Raw genomic sequence first — 21,392 nt, 5'->3', positions numbered from 1 at the left:
GGAAAAGTATTGAATCGTTTTACTTTGTGATTGAGTGATATATTCGTAAATTCATTCCTAAATGAAAACGGCATTAATCACCCTGAATTAGAGAACGACAAATGGTTGCAAAAATGTTGCTTTATGGGGGAAATCAAATGAGCTGAATCTAAAACTGCAAGAAAAGGGAAATCCCGCCTATGTCTTGGTAGAAGAATTGATTTATTTTAAAGAGACAAAATTAATTCTTTTTGCAGAAGATATTCAGAGCGGTAAGTTACTTCATTTTCAATTTCTAAAGCAATATCGCGATAAAACCAGTGCAACTGTTAACACGAATTACTTCACACAGTAATTCCTTTACTACACACAGTTTAAGAAAAATTAAAAATGAATTTGCCAACAGATTTTAACAATTCAAAACTAAAAAAACATTTCTAGCATTCATAGTAAGTCCTTTCAACACAAATAGTAACGAAATCCACATTGAGCCATTTGGAATTAATACTAGATCTCTAGAAATGCAATTGATCTATTTAAAAAGTAAAGTTTTGTGGAGTCGGAAATTAACAGAGTTGAAAAGCAAGTTGGAAGAGTTGGAAGTCCAGAAAATTAAAAGTAAGAAACATGACACAACAAAAGTGGGCAGCTTTAAAACAAATGCCACGAGTTGAGGCGCTTATATTCGATGCATGGAATAGTCTTCCAGATTGCTACAGTGAGGTGAAGAAGTTGACATTTGGAGTACTGAATATCATCGGATCGAAATATTCGTGCGAGCAAGTCATCTCTTGCATGAATATAATTAAAAGTAAAGTAAGAAGCCAACAAACAAATGAAAATTTAGAGTCGTGTTTGAAACTTAAAACAACAAATTATGAGCCAAATTTATCCAAACTTTCTAACGCCATTCAATGGCAACGCTCCCATTGCATTCATTTGCTCAATTGTTTGTCATTGAAGCACAAATTAGTGTTCTCAGTAAATTTTTCATTCTTTTACTTGTTTGCTTAAATAATAAGTAATTATCTAATAATGCCATACATACTTATATATTACCTAATTTGTTAGGAAAAGTAAACTTTAATTTTGTGAATAATATTTATTGTTGGTAAGAAAAAATTTGGAGGCACTTCAAAAAAAAATTTTTTTTTATTGTCATTTTTTACTCTTCTGACTCAAAAACCCTGGCCCAGCTATATGAATTTGCTTAACTTTATCAATGCGAGCACATTGCTAGTCTTTTACGTGTAAATCTGCTGCTCATTCCTTCTCGTGAATACGCCTAAGTAAGTCAAATCGTATGTTGCCACCATCCCAGCTTATGGAGTTTTATTCTTGATTGACACGAGCATTCGCTAACCAAATGCCCACTCGATGCAAATTATGACTGGTTGAGCAGACCTATTATCACTTTTATCTCGAAGCTAGCACTTTATCGTTGCTAAGCAGTATTCAAAGAAAATTTAAATTATATGACTGGTGTACAAAATCAACGGTCATAAAATGTTACAATTCATAAAATAGCACCCATGCATATTCTCTTTAAAATGCAAGTGTTACGTCAATCACCGTCATAATTCTAACTACATCAGTTGTCACGGCATTATTAATAGCTTCGCTTATGAATATGGTTATAACAAATGGGCATTTCAACACCGCAAATGCTTAATGCAAACAACTTTCGATTTCATAAAATGTAAGGCAAAATCTAAGTAATCAGAAAGTTGATTTATATGACTTTAGTCGCCTATTCTAATGAAGGGAAGCATTAATGGGCCTTAAAAAAAAGCAATTAATTATCGTAATAAGCATAACTTGAAGACAGCGGGTGTACACGTTTAATGAAAATGGTATGTAGCCCCAATAAAAAAAACGATTACCAGAAATGGGCATACATGCCCGCGTATGTTTATGTACATGGAGACGGTTCATTTTTAATTTTCGTTTATTAATTAATTAATGGATTTCTAGACCTTTAGTGTTGAATGTATGAAATAGTGGATGATGTGGCTAATCAGGGTCAGAAGTGAACATCAACGATGCAGTTAACTCTATTCAATTTCCTTCTTGTAAACTACAAAAATATTTAGGTTATTCGCCGAATTTACCATAGCGGGAACAAATTATTAATGGGCCAACGAAATGCGTACAATATTTAATGTTGTTATGGTCAAGGCTGATTAAGAAATGACAGATGTTGTTTCAAAGTTCAAAGAAACTGCAGTATGGGAGCTTTGAGGTGTATATGGTATACGAGGTGCGATTATTAAATAACGAGATTGACGTTGCTATACAAGGGACGTTTAAAAAGTACGTGCAAAAACAAAAACTACTTAATTGTTTGGTGTAAAACTTTTTTTATTTTTCGACATAGTCTCCTTTTAGGCCTATACACTTCGTTCAACGCTGTTTCAGTTTGTTGATAATAATATTAAGATTTGAATGTTGTTTGTTGAATAATAGGATTTGTTCAGGTCTGAGTAATAGCCATTCGTTTCTGCAATCACCTCCTCGTTTGAATAAAATCTTTTTCTCGTCAGGCATTTCTTGAAATTGAGGCACAAATCGTGGTGACAGGGATTCGAGACAAGTTTGAAGAATAGACAGGATGCGAAACGAGATGGAATACTAATTTTGTGACCATAATTGCGTAGGTGTGAGCTGATGTTTTTTCGTGATGTAAAAAAATCACTCGACTTCCTCGATTCAAACGAATGTCAAACACAAAAAAATATACCGATCTGGCTGAAACTTGGTGTGTGTTCTTCGAAGAGATGCTACAAACTAAAAGTAAGCTCGATATGCGCCAGTAGTCTCATCTCTATGACTTTGCGTGTACTTTTCAAACGATCCTCGAACTAATCGCGCTTGTCAACTGTTTAGCGTAAAGCCTCCTCTTTCGAGTACATACCTTTCGCATCTATAGACAAATTATTACTGAAGCTAAAGTCTTCCCTGGCATTAGAATTGTTGCTTTTTCTTTTTATTCGCAGAAAAATCTTAAGTGTTAACATTCATTTGATACACTAATTTGATTAAGTACTTTTAAAAGTAGTGATTTTTTAATCAAAAAAATAGGAGCGTAGTGTTTGGAGATTTTAAGTATTTGATTGCTTCTTGATAAATATCATTAAAACAGCCTTTTTAGTATTTACAAATGAACTTTTCTGAATTAAAGATTTGTGGGGAGTTTGGAGAGTTTCCTTTTTTTAAGATTTGTGCCATAATTAGAACAATTGAGCATAATTTGGTAATTATATCGTGAATCAGTGATGTTTCTTCATTTCTTTCATTTTGTAGACTTGCACAATTCACATTTAAACAGGAAAATTGGTTAACTTTTTTATGTTTAAATGTTTAAACTTAGAGAGTAAGTACTCAATTTCATTGTACTTCTAGTTAGCCAAATGCGGAGACTATTGCATTTAACTATATTTTAATTGCATTAGATTTGTTGTTGGTAAATATCATTAAAGCAGCCTTTTGAGAATTTAAAAATTAACTTTTCTGAATTAAAGACTTGTGGTGAGTTTGGAGAGTTTCCTTTTTTAAATTTTATGCTCTAATTCAAGCAATTAGCATGATTTGGTAATTATTTCGTTAATCAGTGATAGTTCTTCATTTCTTTTATTTTGTAGACTTACAAAATTTACATTTAAAACTCGAAAATTTTTAAACTTGGTTATGTTTAAATTTTTAAACTTAGGGAATACTCAATTTATTTATTACTATTATATTTATTTATAGACTATTACATTTAAAAGCATATGCGCATACCTGTATATTAGGCCGGGTCGATTTGTGGGGAGGCAAAAAAATCGCCCATTGCTCTGTGAAAATCATATTCTAGGGATCAAAATAAGAAACTTTGCCGAAGGAACCATACTTCTAAAACGAATTCTGATGTCCCCCAATTTGGGTCGAACTTTTTAGTTTCTTTTCTCATGGCAAAAAATGGTGATATTTTGAAATGATTATATGGGGAACCCCCAGGGGAGTTCCAGGGGGTGTGCCACTGGCATGGGTGGATCGGCCGTCCAAAGTTAGTGGGGGTCGGTCATACATTTGGACTCGATTGGATCACTCTAAATGGGTCAAAGTGGGATTTTTCGTTCGACTCAAATTGGGGGACATCAGAATTCGTTTTAGAGGTATGGTTCCTTCGGCAAAGTTTCTTATTTTGATCCCTAAAATACGATTTTCACAGAGCAATGAGCGATTTTTAAATCGACCCGCCCTACTGTATATGTTTTCTACCTACAAAAATACGTTCATATGTACGCGCAAATGCAAAATGGAAAAATTCTTTGTACTCAGTTGTTTTAAGCCTTCTCAATCATTTAATAAACATTTATTAGACAGTTAGTTATGCCAATTAAAACGTATTTAAAGTGCACTATTTATGAATCTACCAATCATTGTATATTTTACTTATCTACTTGACGCCTCCGCATGGCTATCCCACCTGCTGCATACATTTTCAAATTACTCTTGTTTTATGCCGCTGTATACATTGTCATATAAATTTATGTATGCACATGCATACCCACTGTGTATTTATTTTTATTCGCTTCTCATTCTTGAACTTTAATTTGCATACACATTTATCACTTGTAACCATTGCCAGCGTTGCTTGTGTAGGTGCAATTGCTCGATTGCAACAATTTATCAATTTTATATTTTATTAGCAGCAACACCTCCTATACAATCGTGTACATATATACATGGTTTTTATCGCGCGTAAAAAAGTAGTTGTTCTTCTTTGCATACATATGCACCTTGTATCTGCATTTGTATGGATATGTATTTATTTATTTACGAATTCATTTGTGGCCTACCCGCTTGGCAAGAATTGTACTATTCACACGACTATTGCCATTTAATTTTTTTATTAAACATTTAAAATTATTTATGTATATACTTACAATATATAAAATATTTTTTCCTCAACTTCATTATATTGGCACATTGACATTCAACTCGCGAAATAAAGAAGAGGAAAAACCGGTCACTCATTTTCCATACTTAGTTTGCCTTAAGTCACAACCATTGCCATATTTTATATTTAGTTGAAGGTTAAATCATCACTTTGGCTAAATAATAAAAAGCTGAGAAGTTTTATAACTTTTTAGGCGAATTTAATTGGAAAATCTTTAAACGCAAATATTTCATACACGAATTACTAAATTGGTCATGTACTCGAAAAACGTTGGCCGTGGTAAATTGGAACAGTTAGTTGTATGTAGTCAAACTTGAACTCATAAATTACATTTGAACATTTAATTTTTTTTTAGAAATTAGCGGCAATAGTTAAATAATTAGTTAGCTATGTTGAAAAGCGACGAAACATTCAAAATTACATAGTAACAAAAAATGATTTGTTGTCCGAGGGCGCCATAAAAGTAAAAGCCTCTCTGTATGTAATGAAAAATCGAGACTTAGACGACGACGACGGTATTTAGGTAGAAATCAGGGTTGGGTATTTTGCACTGCCATTAATTTTTTGTGGTAGTTAAAATAAGGGTTTCATTTTCACTAAATCTTGAGTTTTTCCGTGTTTTAACTATCCGATTACTGCATAATTTATTTAGGGCACTATGCTCAATCCTGTTAGAAATCTAGTCCGCGTCCCTTTGTAGTCGATTTAGCCACTTTTCGATCTCCGGCCTCTGTTCTTCGCAACCAAGCAATGCCTGCTAAAATCTGGCTGCAGTTTTCTCTTGCCTGTTTTCATTTCCTATCGCTTAAATAGTCGAAAGCCCAATTGGTAAAAACTTTATAAATGTGGAAGTAATTCATATTTAAAACTTCTTCTCCCTTTATAAAGAATTATCTCTTAATAAATAAAAATAATACTACTGTTACTAAAAGTTTATAGAAGATTATAAATATTTTAATATGAGTAAAACAGGCTTATCAGTGCTCTAAAATCGGTTTTTGCTATACTGTATAATATTGTAGAGTTTGGGGACTTTTTTAACTTCACTTTTCTATAGATATTATAAAACTCAATTACAATATGAAAGTGCGCATTTTTGTTAATTAAGTCGTAGTGTAGAGTTTGTAGACTTTTTCTGAAACTCGTTTTATGGTTTATATATGTACATGGAAATAAGCAACATTTTGCATATATTTTCTTAAAACACGAGCTTTCCTTACTTTTGCTTTAATGGATTGCTTGGATACTTTTTTAAAATTCTTTTTTGATAGCTTCTTCTCTAGGCAAGATTTATTTTTCGCCAAAAATAGCAGCAAGTGCATTAATTAACAGTCGTAAGTAAAATGCTCAGCTTTGGTTTATACTTTATACTTTAGGACATCAGTACACTTCGAATTATTTTATAAAACACTGCTTCGCATTCACACCCTTTGAAGTAAGCATTTGTGAACTTCATCATCATTGTATTTAAACACCACAATATGTCGTTTTACTCTGCCCACAAATCACTAATTTTACATAATTTTTCTCCTTCTTTCCATTTTACAGACACTTCAGTCGTGTCCCATCGGCTGTGCCAACGAGCCGGACACCCTCAGTGCCAACAACGACAGCCTACAGACGACACCGGATAGCACATTGCAGAAGCCGGGACAGCAACGTAACAAAGAAGCGCACAACAATCACAACAGTAATAGCAATAACAACAATAATAACAATCATATAAGCAACAGTCACTTAGCGAATAGTGCTACCAGTGACACATCATCGGCGTCCTTCCAACAGCGTTTCGATTTCAATCGTTTAAAGGCGCGTCTGCCAGAACTAAACTGCTTGTATAGCTTGCAGCGTTATTGGCAGCAACAACAGCAACAGCAGCAACAACAACACAACGCCGATATCAGCAGTGACGTCTTAACAGGGACACATAGAGATGAAGCCGGTGGCGGCAATAGTTCATACTACACTACCAACATTTTAGGCTGTACCATCAGTTATCCATTTGGTAAAGAGCAAAAGACGGACGCAATCAAGGAGACGCCATTACAAAAGTTCTATCGACATCAGCAACAGAAGAAAATGCCAGCGTTTCGTGGTAGACGCGGCTGGTGTGGGTGTTTTCAGGTGAGTGTGCCAAACGTTCAAGGCGTCCGGTTAGCTAAATGACAGTCAAGCGGCTGTGTGTGAAGAATGTGCAACGGAGCGTATACGCAATGGTTGCTGTAATTGCTGCTCGTAGTTGCTTGCAATCTGCCTTGCAAATGCAGCGACACAGACCAATTTGTTTTGCAGCTGGTGGAATGGGAATGTGAGCGGTGGTGTTGGATGCACGAAAAATCATTGAAGTGTAACGAAAGTCATTTTCATTATTTTCGTTTGTTTGTTTTTGTTTGATGCATATCGGAAATTATTTTCTTGCTTTTTGAGTGCGCACCACTTGCCGCATCGCACTCTATTGGCACTTAATGCCAATTAAATGGTTAACCAGCGCGGCGCATTGCAAAAAAATTTTGCAAATTCTTCAACAAATTAGAGCGTGAAAATATGTAATTTTTTTGCCATTACTGTTGCGCTACTAACCGCTAAGCAATAAATTTAGAATGTTTAATTTCGCGCTTTGGCGTTGCGCACTGATATTTTATGCTTAGGAGCGATTCGATGTCAAGTGGACATGGTCCTAAAATCAAAATTCTCAAAATTTGTTTATTTGTAAGCTTGAGTAGAATAAGAAGTAAACTTAAACAAAAAAATTGATATTTTGAAAACAAAAATTTTAAATTTGGATTTTTTTTTATAAATTTTAGATTTATTCAAAGTTGGAAAAAAGTGTATAAAAAAATTTTAAAAATCTTAAAAATAATGGCAGACATTTGACTTCAGAAAACTCTGCTCCAAAATTTTCAACATTGAATAAATCTCAAAAATATTAATTTTTCATCAGTTTACTTCTAATTATACTCTAGTCTACAAGTAAAGCCATTTTCAAAAAAATTTAATACTATGCTGAGTTACCAATGTGGCGGTATAGTATGGTAACATAAAATTACCCTTATATGAAATCTATTGTATGTCATCCGAAACAGGAAAAGACCAACTAGAGACACTTTGTAATTTTATGTGAAATAAATATTAAATACTAATCTATCCACGCGCTGAAACATCTCGAGACATCTAATGGCAGCCCGTGGTACCGCTTGTGTGAGTGAGATTTCCTCGTAAATATCATAAATTTTTAGCTTTCTCCCGAGCAGCACAGATCGTTGTACTATGATTTCGGATCCTGAACAAAACCAAGATTTCCAAATAGGCAGGAATGGAAATGAAATAATGAAAAAAAAAATTATACACTCTATTTCCTGCCTGGAGACTGTAGAGCAGCTCAAAATTGTCATTTTTTTCTTTTTTTCTCGGAGAAGTTTGTTTAAGCTAGAGTTTGCCAGATGTTAGCGAGAAATGGATGTATGAACGTATAAGCCAAAAGTTATTTCACTTTATTATCCGCTAATCTTAGACTGGAGTTATAGCTATGGAGACAGGAAATAACACTTCATAAGATTTGTCTAATTAAAATATGTATGGGAAGGGGGTTTAGCATGTCTACCAGTAGCTTTAAATTATCCCCCGATAGCTTAGAATTCAGATGAATGATTTGGTGTATTCTCCACCAAAACAAAAAAAAAATTGGTCGAACGTCTGCGGATGTATTTGAACTACAATTAGTATTGTCTATATTAACTGTTTCCAACAGTTGCAGCTTAAGCTAATAATTACTTAGAAAGGATATAAAGTAGCCCTAACAACTTTGTATTAACAAACCAAACAAAAAATTTAAATTTGCATATAAAAATAAGAGCTATTTATTTCTCCCTTTGGAAAAATCTTCGAGTTTTCATCTCATGTGACTGACCTGACTGACTCTACAACCATTTGTCCGTTTGGGCTAAGACCAGAAAACCTCGACAATTGGCCTCTCTTTGTCCCATCTATTTATATTAAACGCAGAAAAGGTCTTCTGTGCTTGGTTTTTCATTGTGATTGCGGGCGCCCCTGATTCTATTGTGCACCCACAGGTGCCGAATCGAAGAATCTTGTCATATAATAAGATTGAAATGATCAAGTTAACCATCCAACTAAATATTCATATTGGCTGTCGTAAAATATTCCTACCGATTGCGTATGCCGTAGTCAAAAAAAAATCATAGTCTCAGAAAAAATCATCTGTCGTTCGGAGGTGTAGGTACCTCCATTTGTGGGAAAGCATTGAAACGCACCGCATAAAATGAAAGAATTACATAAATTCTAAATTCTAAAAGTAAGCACATTTTTTTACTTGCTTAACTTCACCAATACCTTCGAGGTAAAAGTATTTCCCATTCCTAAACTTTGTTACGAACAAACGAGCTGTTCTTTTCACATGCACTAAAGTTACTTCTTGGCAAATTTCATAATAAAATCGAAGCTCTTAAGCATGATTTAAGGAAGCCCAAAAAATGGGCGGGGTGGGAGCCAAAGGAGGAGGTTGTTAGACGAATGGGCTTAAGCAGCATATAAAGAGGAACTACCTCATGCGGAGTAGCTTCAAATGCCGCGCAAATGTGGTGTGTATCAGGATCAATTCTAGATAACTAGGATTTTAGGCGACTGCAATAATCAAAACGCAAACTGCCAAGATAACATGATTTTCATGCGACAGCTAAAGCTCATTGTGTGCTATGGGTGGTGGTTGGGCTTCGTTAACGGCATTCAAGATAGAATTCGGACAGGTAGTAATGGACTTTCGATGTAGTAATGGGTTTTCCATTTAAAGCCTGACTTTATTACATCTGGTACAGTGGTTGTTTTATGAACATCTATATATCTTCACTGATTTAGAAGCGATGGATTGTGACGTGCCTAGAAGGTAGTTCAGCTTGCAGTAGAAAACTGTTGAGTGTAAACTACTTTCTCATCACGGTGTGATACGCAAGCTGCCTTACGGGGAACATATACACCACACTGTAAATAGGGTATTCAGGCGATATCAGAATACACGTCGCCGTGCTAGTTAACAAACTGATCAGGTTTTGTGGGCATTCTTTCTGGTTATGGCCATTTAGGACTCAGCGTTTAGATTAGTTAGATTTAATTGTCCAGTTTATGAGAAATACTGTTGAAGGACCGTCTGTACTAGGCGTATAAAACTCAAAGTTATTTTTGGGAATTTAATTCCGATGTGAGAAGCTATCTCTAATATAAGAAAGCCTCTTTGAAGTTTAAGAATGTCAGTAATGAACGTTCACTTGGATCTCTTATCTTGAGAAAGATACTACAAAAGCCTCAAGGGCTTTCTATGCCTGCACAAGGTCTTTTTGGAAAAACATGAGGACACAGCCCCATAATGACTTATTTGACATTCACTACAGTTGTTAAACCTATAGGCACCTATGCTTCCATAGCCACCACCGCTTCTCTCTCAATTGAAAAAGAAATACGTCAGAGCGCCTTAAGACTAAAGGCGAATCCGACCTAAAAAGTGGATATCTGAAAGGACACCTAAAAATCAAACCCTCTCTTTTCAGGAACTGCCAAGTTCTCAAGCATGAAAAAATAATTGTATCACTCTCAAACCCGAATCCCAGATATGGTACACTGATGGATCGAAATTAGAAGATGATAGAACAGGGGCGGGAATCAATGGACCTAAATTCAAAAAAATGATTCCAATGGGTCTCTACCCAACAATCTTCCAGGCAGAAATACACGCCATTGAGATATGTGTGAGGGAACGTCTCCGAAGAAAATGCAAGGAACTCACCTTTACATACTTTCAGATAGTCAAGCGGCTTTGAAAGCCCTTCTAACAACTACAATCACCCCAAAATTGGTACATAACTGGCTGAATCTTCTTAATATGCTAAGGAGCTTCAACTCTTTATTACTGGGTTGGGTTCCTGGGTACGAAGGACACGAGGGAAATGAAATAACGGTACATCAACGAAATTCTCAGGTGTTGGGAAGTGAAGAAGTTTGTTGGCGAAACTCTATCGAACAACCACAAGCGAAACAATTCCTAGCACCAGACAAAGGAATTTCTGATAAGCTACTTTCACTTACCAGGGTAGACTTAAGACTTTTAATTGGTTACTTTACAGGCCACTGTAGCCTGAGATATCACTTGAGTAAAATTGGCCTCCCTGAGACCATCATCTACCGATTCTGTGAAATGGGCACTGAAAATTCATTACACATTTTTTGTGAAAGTCCTGCACTAGGCAAAAAACGGCTACGGCACCTTGGTGGTACTGGCGTACCTCCCAGAATGTGCTAAAATTTAAAAAAATCCTTAAAATATATGGTATCTCAGCAGGCTTGGCACAATGGATCTATTTTGGTCGAGGTGCGCAGTAGCCTAATAATAATAATAACAATAATGAACATTTTAAGTAAATGAGTCTACCATAGGCAATAGTTAGGTAGGTAGAAGTGGCAGTCGATATTTAAACTAACTCACTTAGACCGTTGCCGATCTATTGTGATACCACAGTACCAGTTTACCTGGTACTCCTCTTTAAACTATTTTCTTTTGCCCATTGATCTGGCTGACACTTTAATCCTCAAGGTCATCAGTATCATTCAAGAACGATGACCAACGTATCTAAACCTAGTGGCTTGCCACGCAGGACAGTGAGAGAGAAGATGTCTGACAGACTCTTCCTACTCATTCTTGCGGCTAGTCGAAATGAGGTACGGTCAATTTTTGAACATATCGACCTAGGAGACAGTGGTCTGTAATCAAAGCAACCAACATAGAGACGTTTTTCCTTGACCGATTAAGTAGCGCAATAAGTTATTTTTGGTCAACGTTATCAAGTAAACAAGAACGACTTTCTGAATTATGTCGTTAGAATATTTTGTAGTACCTATGGTAGATTTTTTGATAGACTAACTACATTTTAAAAATCTAATAAAATGCATCTATTTATTTTACTCTCAATTTGACGGGAGCTCTCACCTGTCTTTAAAAACTAGCAATTTTTTTATGAAAAGAAGCTAAAGTAATATGCCATGTGCGTATATTCATATATAAGCTTACATACATACGCAAATATTTACGAGTTCATTCGCCTCATGGTATGCAATTTCAACCAGTTCATTACAATTATATGACCCCTTAATTTAACTTTACGATTTGTGCCTATGCGGTCCGTTTTTCATTCATGGCCAATGGCAATAAGGAGACTTTTGCGTTACTGCACCTTTACCAAAGCTATCAGTTTAATATCGCATTTTTTGCCAAACTCTCGCTTTTCGCCAAATTCACCATCTAACGACTACAAAAAAATTGTGTTTATGTAATTGCTAATTACAAGGCCACACTCACTTTCACACCGAAATTTGATGGCATAATTTCTGTTTGCATTGGAAAACTTGCAGAAGCCGCAACGGCAGCAATGCTGGGAAAGTTGTAACTGGCTTAAGTGCAAATAAACAACAACAAAAGCAATGACAATTCCCAAACACAGCAGTAGTCGCAACTTTTAAGTGCAACTACATATTTTCCGCATATTATCTGCAAAGCGGATCACAAATGCAACGCGAATAGTCGATACTTGTTGGAGCGCAGTAAAAGTCTCCATATTATGGTTTGGTTACTTTCTAAGGTGTTGACATAGTTAGTGCCATTTGATTTAGCAATATTTATTGATATTTGTTGTAGTCTTTCCATTGTTAGCTTATTTGGGCTGTTGATATGTTTATTTGCACAAAGTGCACAAATAAACCGAGACCTAACAGGTGCAATATTATTTCTCAAGCGGTTAGTCACGAAGAGTTAGTGTTTTATTGAAATAATATAAATAATAAATATCAAAATAATAAACGAGTTAGTTAAAAGGCACTATTTGCTTTGGAAATTGTTATAAGTGTTTGGAAAAGCTGTGTGAATAATACAAACAATAGCACTAAAAAAAAACAACTCTTAATAGATGTTGCATTGGAGATACTCTAGTATTTAATAATTTATTTAGTACAATATTTATACAATGGGCTTAGAAATGCAAACTATTTAATGATTTAAAATTTTTGTAGAGTTTGGAGATTTTTTTATAGTGTACAAATAGCTTAGAAATGTGTACAAATAGCCGAAAACTTTAGGAAAACTCAGTAAAAAAACAAATTTGGTCTGTGGAGAGTTTGGAGACTTTCATAAAACTGTGCATTTTTAACTGTGCTCATCACTAAAAACTCAAAGAGACCCATTTTAGTATTGTAGAAACTTTGTAGACTTACACTAGAAACATACAGAAACCAATTTTTAATATCGCTCAACTTCGATAACTTGCAGGCTACTGAAAGCTAATAAAAAATATGAGTTTAGAACCGTCTGCATAGCTATAGATGAATTCTAAAATCAGTATTTTACTAATCCCGTATATCCCGGAGTTTTACACTCGACTCTACACTCAGAATTGTTTGCCACGTTTTCTCTCAATTGGTGCGTCTTTGGTACGAATCTCTGAACAACAACAATAACTGAGTATAAAGAATAACACACCTACTCACCCAATTTGCAAGAAGTAGTACCCATTCTTCGTATTAGACCGTATTTCAGTTTTTCTAACATATCTACCACAGTCAAATACATAATTTTATCCTTCACATTTTCCAGGATGACGAGCCACCGGAGATTTGTGTGGTTGAAGGCGCTTTCACGCTACAAACGCTCACACCCACACAACCCATGCCACCTGTGGATGAGTTGGATGCAAAGTTTGCCGAACTTGTCGAGGAACTCGACCTTACAGCACCCAATAAAGAGGCAATGCTCAATTTGCCGCCACAGAAGAAATGGCAAATATATTGTTCACGTAAACAGCCGATCGACACTACCGATGGCAACACGGCGTCAATCACACAACCACCCACGGCCGACTACTATATTGATAACCTGAAGACCTTAGTGCGTTATGTGAGTCTCAGTTTTGACGATTCTGGCGGCCATGAATACTATCTGCGTATCGAAGGTCATGGTCCATTCCTGGATGCACTTAAAACGGCGTTACGCACATCGACACACAGCTTTGTGCTACGTTTTGTCGACCTGGAGGGATTACCCTGTCTGTTAAATCTACTGCAAAATATGGACACATGTGTGGTGAATAGTGAGCTGCATACCAGAATCATTGGTTGCATCAAAGCATTGATGAATAACTCGGTAAATTGAAGATGATTCAAGTGCATCAGATATCAATTTAAAGTTACGTTGTTTTTGTTTTAGACCGGGCGCGCCCATGTACTGGCGCATCCCACGTCGATCGACACGATAGCGCGTTCGCTGATAGCAGACAACGTCAAAACAAAAATTGCGGCTTTAGAAATCTTGGGCGCCGTATGTCTCGTGCCCGGTGGTCATCGAAAAGTGCTACAGGCCATGTTAAACTTTCAAGAGTTTGCAGCGGAGCGCGTGCGTTTCCAGGTAAGTTTTGGGTAGAATTATGGAGTCAAATTTGAAAGAGTTATGGAGTAAAATTTTTACAACTCACATTCATTCCGCTTGACTTGCACAGACCGTAATCAATGATCTGGACCGTACGAGAGGCGCTTATCGCGACAATATTCATCTACAGACCGCTATTATGTCGTTTGTCAATGCAGTGCTCAACTACGGACCCGGCCAGGAAAGTCTCGAATTCCGTCTACATCTGCGTTATGAGTTTCTCATGCTCGGCATACAGCCGGTGATCGATAAATTGCGAACATACGAGAATGAAACGCTCGACAGACATTTGGTAAGTATAGCGCGCCTAGCGTTCGACGTCTTCACGCATTCTATGCACAAAAAAATTATTCTTCCAGGACTTCTTTGAAATGGTACGCGCCGAAGATGAAAAGGAACTGGCGCGCAAGTTTAATATGGAGCATGTGGATACGAAAAGTGCCACGGCTATGTTTGATTTGCTGCGTCGCAAATTGAGCCACTCGCCAGCGTATCCACATTTGTTATCGCTATTACAGCATATGCTGTTATTGCCATGTGAGTATCCCAGTTAACCGAGATTCCAACAACTTCAACTCATTATTCAATTTCCACTGCCTTTGCTCTCGCAGATACCGGTCCTTCCACACAGCAGTGGCTCATGTTCGATCGTGTCGTGCAACAAATTGTACTACAGACCGAAGGACGCCCGCAAAGCGATGTCGATCCCGATGATCCTAATAAAGAAAAACTCCCCCTCTTAACCGTACGTGATCCCGACGTTGCTCCGCTGGAGATAAACGTCGGTGAAATCGTGCAATTATTAGTGAAAGAAGAAGAATTGACACAGGCGCGCAAGCGCGCTGACGAACTTGAACGTGAAAACTTCGAAGTACAATCGCGTCTCGCCAAAAAGGAACAGGAATTAGATCAACGCCAACAAGAGAAGGAAGATTTGGAAACGAGTTTGACGCGCATGCGTGAGCGACTCGAAAAAGAGTCGGCGAATCACTCACAAGCTGTACAACGCGCGCAAACGGCTGAAATGAAGGCGGAAGATTTGCAACATCGCTTGATGACCGAACAACAAGAGCGCACACGTCTCGAGCGGCTAGTTACCGAGGGTAGCATACCAGATGACCAAAAAGTAGCCGGTCTGACAGGTTGTAATGGCGCCGTATCACCACCACCACCGCCAGCCATGAAGATAGTGCCACCACCGCCACCGCCAATGGCAGCAGCACCGCCACCACCACCACCGTGTCCCGGTGCACCACTACCACTCGCCATGGCGCCGACAATGGGTGAGTTACTATGAATTTCAGTTTGTTATTAGCAGCTCTAATACACACATAAATGTATGTGGTTTGTAGCGCCCCCACCACCCAAAACTGAAGTGCCCAAAAAGAATGTGCCACAACCTTCAAATCCACTAAAGAGCTTCAACTGGTCCAAGCTGCCCGATGCCAAAGTGCAAGGCACCGTCTGGAGTGAGTTGGATGAGTCTAAATGGTACAACAACATGGAACTGGAGGCGATAGATAAACTCTTCTCGGCCTATCAGAAGAATGGCGTAGTGGTAACTTAATACATAATTTAATTTTACGCAACACTAAGTAATGAAATTTCCGCATTTTTTCTCAAAGAACGATGGCTCTGTTGAGGATCTGCGCGTGATGGGCAAGCAGCGCACAAAAATACTCTCCGTCATCGATGGACGACGCGCACAAAATTGTACCATACTTTTAAGTAAATTGAAGATGAGTGATGAGGAGATCTCCAAGTAAGTAAAAAGACTAGGTTTATTTAAGGTTAGATCAATGCTCTTATACCCACGCCAGCCTTCTGAAAATGTTTACGCTTTAATTGCGCGCTAAATCAATTAAAGTTTTACTTTCTTTGCACAGAGCCATCTTATCCATGGACAGCAATGAGCAATTGGCTCTTGACATGGTCGAACAGTTGCTGAAGTTTACGCCCTCGGCGGAGGAACGCGCTTTATTGGATGAGCATAGCGAAGATATAGAGTCTTTGGCGCGCGCTGATCGTTTCCTTTACGAAATATCAAAGTAAGAGAAAAGCCATGCCACATTTGATTTTGTTTAATTTTGAAGTTAACTGAAAATTTTCACTCTCCGCAGAATCCCTCACTACGAACAGCGTTTGAAGAGTCTACACTACAAGAAGCGTTTTATGATCACCGTCAACGATTTGATACCGCGCATACGCAGCGTTATGGAGGCATCACGTGAAGTAGCGCGTTCAAGACGACTGCGCAAGTTACTCGAGTTGGTGCTGGCGTTGGGTGAGTAAGGGAGAGAAATTGGTGGAAAATTATTGGACTTCTAACTTTCGTCAGAAGTGCAGTGGTGGTATGGGGTTCTTGATAGCGACGATCTTACAGAAATCGTTAGTTCTCAAGAGAGTATTTCTGTTTTCAGTCATCCTTAGGCAGATACATTTGGCCCTTATACTCTTTATTGGGTATTTGGCCGAGCTCCTATTTGAGATCTTGATGTTTTCCCAAAAATGGCGGGACCTACAATTTTAAGCCGACACCGAACGGCATATGTTTTTATAGACGCTTTTTCATGGCAGAAATACACTCGAAGGTTTGCCATTGCCTGCCGAGGGGCGACCGCTATTAGAAAAAACTTTGCCTATCATTTGATGTTTCATGGCCAGAGATTCGAACTTGGTCACTTCCGAATGGTAGTCCCGCATCAACCTGTTCGGCCGTCGTAGCCAGTTTTTAGGAAGCAATTAGTCGGCAATACATTGTGTGAAACTAGTTTAAAAGTCTTTTCCAAGAGTAAAGATAGGTATTGGTAGATAATCCAAGTAAGCAACCAACTTTACTAATTGGATAGCTAGTATTCTAAGTATGCAGAAACTCGAAAGGTTTTACGACTTTTATAATGAGTTCTAAGAGACTTACGATAGAACTCATCATCATCATTATAACAATTATACTATAGCTCGAGGAGAGCCAGTGTTTCCTTCACAATCGCGCTCCCTACGAATCGGTTCATATAAGACGCAAATCTGCATCAACATCATCTGCCCGTCTTCTTGGCGGTCTTCCACGCTTTTTACTTCCCATAATTGAATGTCTTTGTCGTAATTTTGCTGTCGTCCTTGTCCAAACTATCTCAGGCGCTGAGATTTAGCAAAACGTGCAATGTTTTGGCCTAGCTGTTCGATCTCATCATTGTATCTGATTCTGTAAGATCCATCAGATCTTCAGATCTTAGTATTGATCTGGACAACGTTTATTTTCAACAAGATGGCGCTACGTGCCACACAAGCAACGAAACCATTGATCTTTTACGGGAAAAGTTTCCGGACCGTGTTATCTCTCGAAGAGGTGATCACAATTGGCCACCAAGATCTTGTGATTTAACAGCTTGAGACTTTTTTCTTTGGGGTCACGTGAAAGGGAAGGTCTACGCCAACAGCCCAGGGTCGATTCAAGGCCTCAAAGATGGAATTCGTGAGGCTATCGAGGACATAGAACAGCCACTTTGCAATTCGGTTATGGAATATCATGAAAAGGATGTTATCCTGTAAGCGTTGTCGTGGTGGTCATTTGCCTGATGTTATTTTCCACTATTAACGGCATACCTTCCACTTTATAATGAAATAAACATCCGATCATTTATATTAAAAAACAGCATTTTTTCTTTGAATATCAAAATAACACCTCTGTTTGGAAAACCCTATAGCTTACACGACCTCGATAGTAATTTATTTTGTTCATAGAGAATATATATTCTACTTATACATATATTCCTAACGAATTAACTTCTCCGAATCTGGTTAAAAATGTCAAACATTCCCTTAAATTATGCAAAACAGAAGATATCAGAAAAGAGGATCAGAGAAGGTTATCCGGAAATCTATTGACACTATAATTCATTCTATACCCTTCCTCCCATCTAAATAGAAACCCCGTTTATAAGCTCAATGAAGAAGTGCAAAAGAAAACGTGCAAGAATTCTCGGTAATGATTTAGGACCATCAGGTTCTAAATAAAATCCATCGCGAGGCGTTAACAACTTCTTAGAACGCCGCTGTCGAAGACCAATCACCACTTTTCCGAAAAAAGACTCGATTTACTTCGTGAAATTTGGAAGTGGCGATAATGTAAAGGATTAAATGGCCACCTATCCGGGGGATGCCATGACCTACTGTATCTTGAGTCGCGCCTGGAAAAAGATCCAACGACACCCACCATCTTTTTACAGGATCCCTTACATGCTTTTTTATTTAAAGCCTCCTTCACTTTTGATTGATTGGACCGACCGACATTTTCTGGGTGTTCCTTTAGAGCCTTGATAACAACACTATACCATTCTACCGGACTGAGTAGTGAATTTACCGAACTGAGCGGTGTTAATTTATGGTAGAACAAAACATCAAAAGGCTAAAGCGTACCCGACTCCTGAGTCTGAGAAACGATAATGACTATTAGATGCAAGCACTCGTCGTGTGGCGTTCAAAACCTGAGGCAACAATGAGCCTACTATTTATACTAAAGATACGATCTAAAATTTTAAGAAGTCTGCTAGTTTTCAGATAAATCCGTAGTCTCTATGGAAGGAAAAGTTAGTAATATGTTTTGGAAGAGTTGTCCGCTCAACAGGAAGTAATTTTAAAAATTCTAAAAGATGTGCTGTATATACTGAAAAAAAGTGTCCGTTGGTGGGAGGTGTCCACTTGAGAGAGGTGTACGTTAGGAGAGAGTAGACTGTTAAGAGAGAGTACACTATACATTCTTGAAAGTTGTTTAGACCAAGATAACTTTAAGGTCCACCATTTATGGAACTACATCAAAGCACACGCCATAAATTGCTGGATTTGCTCGGCTCTCTACTGCATACACTTCTCATAGAAGCAGTTTTAACTTATAAAGAGGAGATTAAATTTTCTGCATACTCTGAGATTATTGTCGCATTTTCTATAATTATTATAAACCATTATTCCTATTGCTTGTTCTCTTCCAGGCAATTACATGAATCGTGGTGCTCGCGGCAATGCCTCTGGTTTCCGTCTCGCCTCGCTCAATCGTCTTGGCGACACCAAATCCAGTGCCGCCAAAGGTACCACACTACTACACTACCTGGTGCACGTGATGGACAAGAAATTCAAAGATTTGCTCAAAATCGAGGACGACATACCACACGTACGCGAAGCTTCGAAAGTTTCGCTTGCCGAGATGGACAAAGATATACAAATGTTGCGCACTGGTTTGGCGGATGTAGCGCGCGAAATTGAGTTCCATCGTTCGGCCGGACCGGCACAACCGGGCGATCGCTTCTTGCCCGTAATGCGGGAATTCCATGCGCAAGCCTCAGTACGTTTTGCCGAATTGGAGGATAAATTTCAAGACATGAAGACGCGTTTCGATCGTGCTGTACGTCTCTTTGGCGAAGATGGTTCTGTGCTGCAACCCGATGAATTCTTCGGCATATTCGATACATTCCTGAGCGCATTCACAGAAGCTCGCCAGGACAACGACAACTTCCGCAAGCGACAGGAAGAGGAAGAGAAACGTGCCAAACAGGAGGCTGAGCTAAAGAAACGCACCATCGAGCGGAAGAACAAGGAGGGACTCATGTCGTCGGTGGCACGCAATTTGGGGCTCACATCGTCCGCGAATACAGCGGGTCGCGACTCGCCGGTGAAGGGTGACAACAATAAGGGCGAATTTGATGATCTGATATCTGCGTTGCGCACCGGTGACGTCTTTGGCGAGGATATGGCCAAATTCAAGCGGTCGCGAAAGACGCGTGCTAGCAATGGCAGCATGTCACCGCCGCGTCACGGACTGCATCGTGAGGAAAGTCGCGAGCGTACCGTGCGTCGGCAGTGAGCAGTTCCAAAAGAAATTGATTGGTGGAAATTGGACGGTGGGGGTTAAGGTGTCGTATGTGAGACAGGTTTTTGTATTTTAATAAAGAAAATTTAATACTGTAACGATATTTATGCAGAGCTGTAGAGGCGGTAGCAAGACGCTCTGCGCAGAAATTAGTTATTATTGATGCATATTGATAAAGAATTAATAGAAGAGATGAGATGTGGGTGTATGTAAATTTGCAGGGGTGCCCAGTTTTTGTAGCTCCAGTGTAAGCGAACAGCACGCGATATATGTATGTATATGTAGTAATGCTATTATTATTATGATTATTATTATTATCTATTAAATATGATTATTATTATTACTAAAGATATTTAAAATATATATGTATGTATAAGTTTGTAAAAATTGGAATTTTATTTATATTCATGATACAATTGCACTAAAATAAAAAAAAACGAAGTATATAAATGAGAGATTATTTTTGAATTTTCATCATCTTTACCAGATTAGGTTCCAGCGGTAGTCCCTAGTGCGACTTATCATATTTTGGGTCATGGCGCTTTGTGACACCGCAGGCGCGCTTGCAAATTATCTCTACCCCTTTAAAACCAATTTGTACTCATTTGGAACTCCGTCAGGACCGAATAAATGCTCACTAAGCTCTCGATCTCCCCATCTAACTCATAGTGGCAGAGGTGATGTTTTGGAGTCTTCCCATCCTCAAAATCTCTACAACTTGTTTAGAAATCGTTTCAGGGACTCGAAAGTCTGGCTACATATAAGTCAATCAAGTAATATCCAGTGATACTGACATCTTTGGCCTTAATAACTGCACTGTTAGTCCTAACTTTTCCAAACTGGATAAAGAAGCAAAGCGAATGGGTCTGATGGTGAACAATGCATTGTTTACTCACAAATTATACTAAGTTTCATGGAAAATTTCGCTTGTTAACAATGGAGTGGGGAGCTAAGGAAACTCGCATTGCTGTGATTGCATTACAGAAGTGTGGCAAAAGTGCAAGTGAAATTTACGAATTTCTGAAAAAACTTAATATTGGGTTGGGAAAAAAGTAATGTCGTATTTTCTCAATTGAGCGCGACATTTAAACATATCTTGCGTTGTACTTATTGCATTGGGTCACACTAAACGGCGA

The 21,392-nt window shown here is 38.0% G+C and overlaps 1 protein-coding gene across 2 annotated transcripts in view; it reads left to right on the top strand.

Moving 5' to 3' along the window:
• LOC128858813 (disheveled-associated activator of morphogenesis 1) overlaps nt 1-20,709 on the top strand; it is an 88,141-nt gene extending 67,432 nt beyond the window's left edge. For both annotated transcript variants that reach the window (XM_054095330.1, XM_054095329.1), the window contains exons 2-12: nt 6,470-7,045; nt 13,569-14,114; nt 14,178-14,375; nt 14,467-14,688; nt 14,756-14,933; nt 15,008-15,679; nt 15,749-15,954; nt 16,022-16,158; nt 16,283-16,444; nt 16,517-16,680; nt 19,382-20,709. In XM_054095330.1, the coding sequence (XP_053951305.1) occupies nt 6,470-7,045; nt 13,569-14,114; nt 14,178-14,375; nt 14,467-14,688; nt 14,756-14,933; nt 15,008-15,679; nt 15,749-15,954; nt 16,022-16,158; nt 16,283-16,444; nt 16,517-16,680; nt 19,382-20,250 (3,930 nt within the window). In that variant the 3' untranslated portion in view covers nt 20,251-20,709. The remainder of the gene's footprint in view (nt 1-6,469; nt 7,046-13,568; nt 14,115-14,177; nt 14,376-14,466; nt 14,689-14,755; nt 14,934-15,007; nt 15,680-15,748; nt 15,955-16,021; nt 16,159-16,282; nt 16,445-16,516; nt 16,681-19,381) is intronic.
• The last annotated feature ends 683 nt before the right edge of the window (nt 20,710-21,392 follow it).

This window comes from Anastrepha ludens, chromosome 3 (assembly GCF_028408465.1).
Source record: "Anastrepha ludens isolate Willacy chromosome 3, idAnaLude1.1, whole genome shotgun sequence".
Taxonomy (NCBI): Eukaryota; Metazoa; Arthropoda; class Insecta; order Diptera; family Tephritidae; genus Anastrepha; species Anastrepha ludens.
The sequence above is the reverse complement of the archived record's forward strand: the minus strand, read 5'-3'. Positions and strand labels throughout refer to the sequence as shown.